The following is a 6,212-nucleotide window of genomic DNA, read 5'->3' on the forward strand; positions in this document are numbered from 1 at the left end:
GAAGTTAGATCATCATTTCAAATTAACCTCCCTTCTAAACTCAATATAGAAAATAAGCAAGAGCAGAGCTTCTCGGGTTGAAGGAGCGCAAGTAGAGAGAGCAAATCCTGAATCACCTGGCCTCCATCTCGCTCCCATCCCTGAAGCCCTAGAGGCCAGCAGCACACAGTTCAACAGTCTGTCCTCATGATAAAAACACTAGGGCTAATCCAGAGAACTGGCTGTGCATCCAAGCTGTGTGGAATGCTGAGAACTGTGTGCATCAGGCCAGCTGTGGATCTCCATTTTACAGAAAGGCAGAGAGGGAGGACAGCAGGACACCTGGTAGAAATGGAGGGAACCTTTACTAAGTTGCCAGAAGGCTTTTAAAACAGAGAGCCTGGGCCTACCAAATACAAGGAAGACATAAAGAACCTTAACGCCTCACCATACCAGTCACCAAGCCTCTTCTCCCACTCCGCCTACCGTTCAGGGACTAAGTGTCCTATCCCTTTGCAGCCCTAAGTGAAAAGAAAAAAGTCCGAGAACTCAATTTCAGCTTAATTGTAAATATTCCAGCTGCTTTTTTTTTTTTCCTTTTGGTAACAAGCCCGTTAGGTTCACTGGTAGAAAATACTTGATTTTCAAAAGATTCCCAATTGGAGATCGGCATCTGAACCACCAAAAAACATATGGTTCAGGATACCCCCATGAAGACAACACCTACCTTGGGGGAACAGCTAACTTCCACATCAGCCTTTTAAAATAACAGAGAGATGGGTGCATGGTGGTATCCTTCCCTTGTAGGTACCACAATTTTATGTTCATTGTGGAGAGCAGGACCAATAAAATGGCCTTGGTCCAGTCAAGATAGCATAAAGTATGTAAAACAAAGTGGAATCACTCATGTCAACCAAGATGGCTGTCAGTCAGCCATGACACTTTAGTTCAAGAGGGAAACTACCTAAGTCACATTAAACACATCTGGCAAGGAGACACACTTAAGATATCTGCACACGTGGTCCGAGCAGACACGTCTGGCAAGGAGACACACCTAAGATATCTGCAGAACAGCCGTGTCTGCAGAGTGGGACCTATAGATAGGCTCCGGGGGAAATTCCCTACTTGCCAGCAGGGGTGTCAAGTAGAACAGCCATGTACCACCCATAGGCTCCTGGGCCAATTTCCCACTTGGCATCAGGGGTGCCAAGACATTTATCAAAAAGACCCAGGAGGGTGGAGCACACCACTTTCAGGGTACAACTGAGGCAGGCCCCAGACCACTGCGGAGACAGCCAAACTCCACACACCAGAGCGCTGCTCCGTGCCACGCTGACCTCCCTCCAGAGGCTCTGCCCTGCTGGACTGGGGACCTCCTCTGCCCTGCTGCCCACCTGGCTCTGGAGATCCTTGAAAGACGCCGACAACTCCCTTGCCTACCGTGCTGTCTGCCGGGCCTGCAGGCTGAGACTCTGGGACTCGGGTTTGTTATTCCCCATTGAGTTCTGTGTGTGTGTGTGTGTGTGTGTGTGTGTGTGTGTGTGTGTGTGTGTGAGAGAGAGAGAGAGAGAGAGAGAGAGATATTCCTCTTAGACTGTTAGAGTGTGAGTAGGATGTTAATGTATGTTGATGTTCTACTTGGAGTGAACCTGCATTCAATAAAAGCTGAGTGAAGAGCCCAGTTACTGTGTGACTCTTGTCTGTTCCTTAGTGCCGGGCTGCTCAGCAGGCAGCGAGCCCAACAGTTGCCCGGCTGCCTTATAGGAAAGACTATATCATGAACATACGCTCGTGACACTCATAAAACCACTGTGATCAGGTTTCAGCTAGTTTTACTTAGCAACGTCTCTTCTGCCTTAGATCTTTAATAAACTTCAACTCTATGTATATGCAACAAATGTTATATCCAGGGATCACAAAGTCCTTGAATAACAGATACGAAGTCTATTTGCGACCCCACAGAGTGGCTTATCCAAGATCTGTTTTCGGGTGATCGTTTTAGCGTGGACTGATAATTTCACCAGATAATAAAGATATTTCTTTTCCTTTTTTCCCAGCTGGAGCCTCTTGTCCCTAATTTAATTAAGCCATAAATATACAGGGGTGGACAAAAGTAGGTTTACAGCTGTGAGGACTTGAAACACAGTTTATTGCTGTATTACTATTTATTAATTATTATATTTTTATTTGTATTAAACCTGCAAACCGACTTTCGCTAACCCCTGCATTCTTTCCAGGAAAAGAATGAGTGGCACAGAGAAGGGATCTATAGCCATGGTATGTGAGCAAGTATGGTAGGACCTGGGCTACTTTAGCCCAGAGCAGTGAGATGTCTTCAAATATCCACAGGACTACAGGAGGGAAGTGGGGGAAACTTTATGCTTTGTAATTTTTACTCCTTTTGGAATATTCCCAGTGGCCGGAGACTCTCTCCCCCAAGTTACACCATTTCATTGGCAGCAGCTGAAATGGTAGGAATGTTCTGGTGTGTAAATGCACCTTCAAACACCCGTAGACAGATTCTACCCCCTCTTTCTACCCAGTCTCAAAGAGCCTTTTCTTCTCCTAGCTAAATGTCGCTAATATTTTTTGTTCCTTACCTAAAAACAAACAAAAAAAAAGTCAAGAGCCCTTTCCATCCTATTTAATCTCTTATGAAAACATTGCAGCCTGTGAGTGACCCTCTGAAAACCTGGGGCCCAAAGTCAGGCTGCAATATACCAAGTATAGCCTGACCAGTGAAGAAAAGAGTGGAACCTTCTGTGTCTTCCTGAGTCCAAATACTATTTCTGTTAAGATCATCTATAATCAAAATATGTGTTGTACTTGCCTCTAAGTTCAATATGCGAACAACGTAATATAGGTGCCCCAAACCTGAAAGAACATTTGTGCATAACCCAAGGACACAGACAGCAATATGGGGATCGGCCTGGGGAGGGGACAGGGTGTGGGGTTGGGTGGAGGCGGGCAAAGGGAGAAACGCAGGACCAACTGTAATAGCATAAACAATCAAAAAAATTTTTTAAATCCTTATCTTTTGTCTTTTTCACAAATATGTTGTCTGTAAGCCATGTCTTCCCAATTCTTTTCTTAAAGGTTTTATTTCCCCTTTGTCTTGTTTTGGGGGGGAGAATCATCCAAAGTTACGAGCTTACATTTATGTTTATTACAATTCTTAGTGTCCTTTTGAATCCCAAGTCTATAACTGTCTATATATCCCTCGTTTTTATTTGAGTGTTTGCTCATTATGCCACCAATACTGTCCTCTATACAAGCGCAAAATTATTGAAGAGAGCGAAGCCAAAGCCTAGTGTTTTTCCTTCTTCAGAAATTGTCCTCCAGACACATATCCATTCTAAAAATATATTTTATGAGTGCCCTTTACCCGGCACTTTCGAGGCCATTCCAAACATTTACAAATCCCTTAAGTTTAATCTCCATATTTCTGTTACAGGAAGACTTTCCTCAATTCCTTAGGAGACCCTCCTATTCCATTTCTCCAGCATTCTCCCCTTGTTTTTTCCATTCCAGAAATCCTATTGCAAAACGACACTGCATTATCCTGCCAAGTCCTATCTTCAATGAGCGAACACCAGGCCTAATGATTACGGATTCCTGTCCTAAAAGCTTAGGAAATAAACTTGTAAATAATTAATTCTAGACCCTTGCAAAGAGCAACATCAAGAACACAAGTTTTGCAATACTTTTTCTTCTCTTTGAAATACAGGACTACAACTAGCAATCTCTAGATATGTGACATCTGTGACTACTTAGTGACTATTTCTGGTGATTTAGCATCAATAGTTTGCATCCACACGTTTTCTCAGGGCCCAGGGGAGCTAGTCTTCTAGCTGGGAGACTTACACCCAATTCCAGCAGTAGGGTGCTCATTTGCCATCTGTAATCCATTGCACATGTCATCTCCTTCCTACCAATATTTGGTTTACTTTTTCTGATCTGGTATTGTCTTTCTCCTTGACAAGGAAGCTGGAAGCCAAACACATGTGTGGTTCCTCTCAATTACAATGAAAGAACTGGGGCTGAGAGAGAAGGAAACCCAGTGTATTTGTGATATGGCCAAGACCAAAGACCACTTGTTCGGATACCTGCTTCTCTTTGTGCTCTACCACAGGCATCTTGAAAAAAAAAAAGAGTTGCTAAATGACTAACACAGGATGTATGATCACTCCGATTATGTTGGAATGAATAATCTCAATGGACTTTTAGAGGTCCAAAGAGTTTAAATAATTTGACCAAGAACATACAGTACAACTCCAGATTCTTACGGTGACGTAAAGGTTAGATTCAACACAAAGCCTGGAAAGGATGAGAAAGGGTATTGAAATTCCAAGAACAGAAAACTGGGTGATGGAGGACAATGAAGGTGGCAAGTGCGACATAAGCCATTAAGATTTTCCAGCTGTGCCTAGTGCCCACTGCCTTGTCCACATTGAGTCCACATTGGGAACTGGCTGGGGGGCCGTGGGTGAAAAGTCTGGCTCTGAGACTTTTCTGAATATATTAGAGTTTCAAGAGCTCTAAAGGTAGCAGAGCAAGCCACCTCCAGGCTCCAGCAAAGGCAACGGCAGCTGCTGCTTGCAGTCCAGCAAGCAGGGATCTCCCCCACCCCCGTCCCTAGTTTTTGACCCTCTGCCAAAAGGTTGAGGACCCTAGGGTTTACAGGCTGGAAAGACAACCGCTCTCCGAAGCAGCAGGCGCCATCTACTGGAGGGTCACCCCACCTGCCTTTCTTTTTCAAGAAAGTGCTAAGGCTGACCCAAAGAGTGACTGCTCGGTTTAGTTGGGCCTTTCTTAGTTTTTGTTTTTTATTTTGCTGTCCTGCTGAGTTTTTAAAAATATATCTTAAAAAAAATATTGGGGGCTGCCCTGACTGGTTGTGGCTCAGCTGGTTGGGTGACGTTCTGCAAAGGGAAGGGTCAAAGAGTGTCCAGTGAGGGGGTATGCCTGGGTTGCGGGTTCAGTACCCAGTCAGGGCGCCTGCGAGAGGCAATCCATTGATGTCTCTCTCACATCGATGTTTCTCTCCCTCTCTTTCTCCCTCCCCTCTCTCTAAAAACAAATAAATAACATCTTTTTTACCACACTGGAGACAGACATATATCTTCAACAATTATAAACGACAACACATTCGAAAAACTACATGTAAAAAAGAAACCAAATTTAATCCTTTGTCCCTTCCTTTTCTTGTAGGACCCTCCAAAGTCAGGAAAACACTACAAACTTGTCTTTTCCCTTTAATTGCCCAGTTCCTCAAAATGTATGGACTAAATCTTAGGGATACAGTTTGCACCGCGCGTAGCGGCTTTGCAGAGAGGTCAGTGCCCACCCGCGGGAGTTGTGGCTGTACAACAGAGGGGAAAGGCAGTGCTCCCTGGCCTAGAAGAAATAAAGGTTATCACTCTCGGGGGGAATTTTCTAGATCTTTTGCAGCGAGTGTGGAGTGTGTCGTCTGTTCGGAAAGTCAGCTAACAACTACCAACCATTACACGCAAATATTCCTTGTCACAGGCTTGGCCACCCTCTCCCTGGGGGCTCTCAGTCCCCTGCATCCCGGCCTGCTTCTCCTCGCTGGCCCATCGCTGACGACGGCAGCTTTCAGCCATAGCTGGCTGCGGGTCTGGGCTCCGAGGTCCGCTCCGCAGGCCACAGGCCAGTGAAGATGTCTTATTCTGCTTGGGGCACCCCAGACCTGACTCCTCCCGGGTGAGCTGCCAGGTTGGAGCACCAGGACCGCGCGCAACACCCTGTCAGCTGTGAGGCGCCCCATCGCTTACCTGGAGTCCCGAGCAGGATGATCAGGAAGCGGCAAGCCAAGACGGCCAGGGCACCATGGCCATGGCGGGGTGCAAACATCGTGGGGCACAGAGTGCAGTGCGCACTCTCGCTTCCTTCTGAGTCCTCTGGCTCCTCGGTCCGATGAAAAAGGCAGGGAGTGGGCGGGGTGGGGGGGGGAGGTCAAGGGTTTAAGGTAAAAGATCTAAACTCTGTCTTCTGACTTCTCACCTCTGAATTCTGACCCTACCGCCTCTTCCAGGCCCCCTCCCTTGCTACTCTCTCAGCCCAGGGCCGCCCTCCTCCCCTGAGACCCCTCCTAGGGCCTCGGAGATACCGAGCTATTCCATGAGAGGAGCACAGCCTAGGCAGTCTCGCAGGGACTCTCGCTCTCTGCCTAACGCCGTATCTCCTCCCAGGCCCACAATTCCCTGACAACC

At 46.5% G+C, this 6,212-nt stretch overlaps 1 protein-coding gene across 1 annotated transcript in view; it reads right to left on the reverse strand.

Annotated features, from left to right (window-relative positions):
- LOC129071112 (vascular endothelial growth factor receptor kdr-like) overlaps positions 1-5,936 on the reverse strand; it is a 168,307-nt gene extending 162,371 nt beyond the window's left edge. Inside the window, exon 1 of the mRNA XM_054574237.1 lies at positions 5,775-5,936. Coding sequence (XP_054430212.1) covers positions 5,775-5,853 — 79 coding nt within the window. The 5' untranslated portion in view covers positions 5,854-5,936. The remainder of the gene's footprint in view (positions 1-5,774) is intronic.
- Between the last annotated feature and the right edge of the window lie 276 nt (positions 5,937-6,212).

Source organism: Pteronotus mesoamericanus, unplaced genomic scaffold (genome assembly GCF_021234165.1).
Source record: "Pteronotus mesoamericanus isolate MK-2021 breed Mesoamerican mustached bat unplaced genomic scaffold, CSHL_Meso_final contig_256, whole genome shotgun sequence".
NCBI lineage: Eukaryota > Metazoa > Chordata > Mammalia > Chiroptera > Mormoopidae > Pteronotus > Pteronotus mesoamericanus.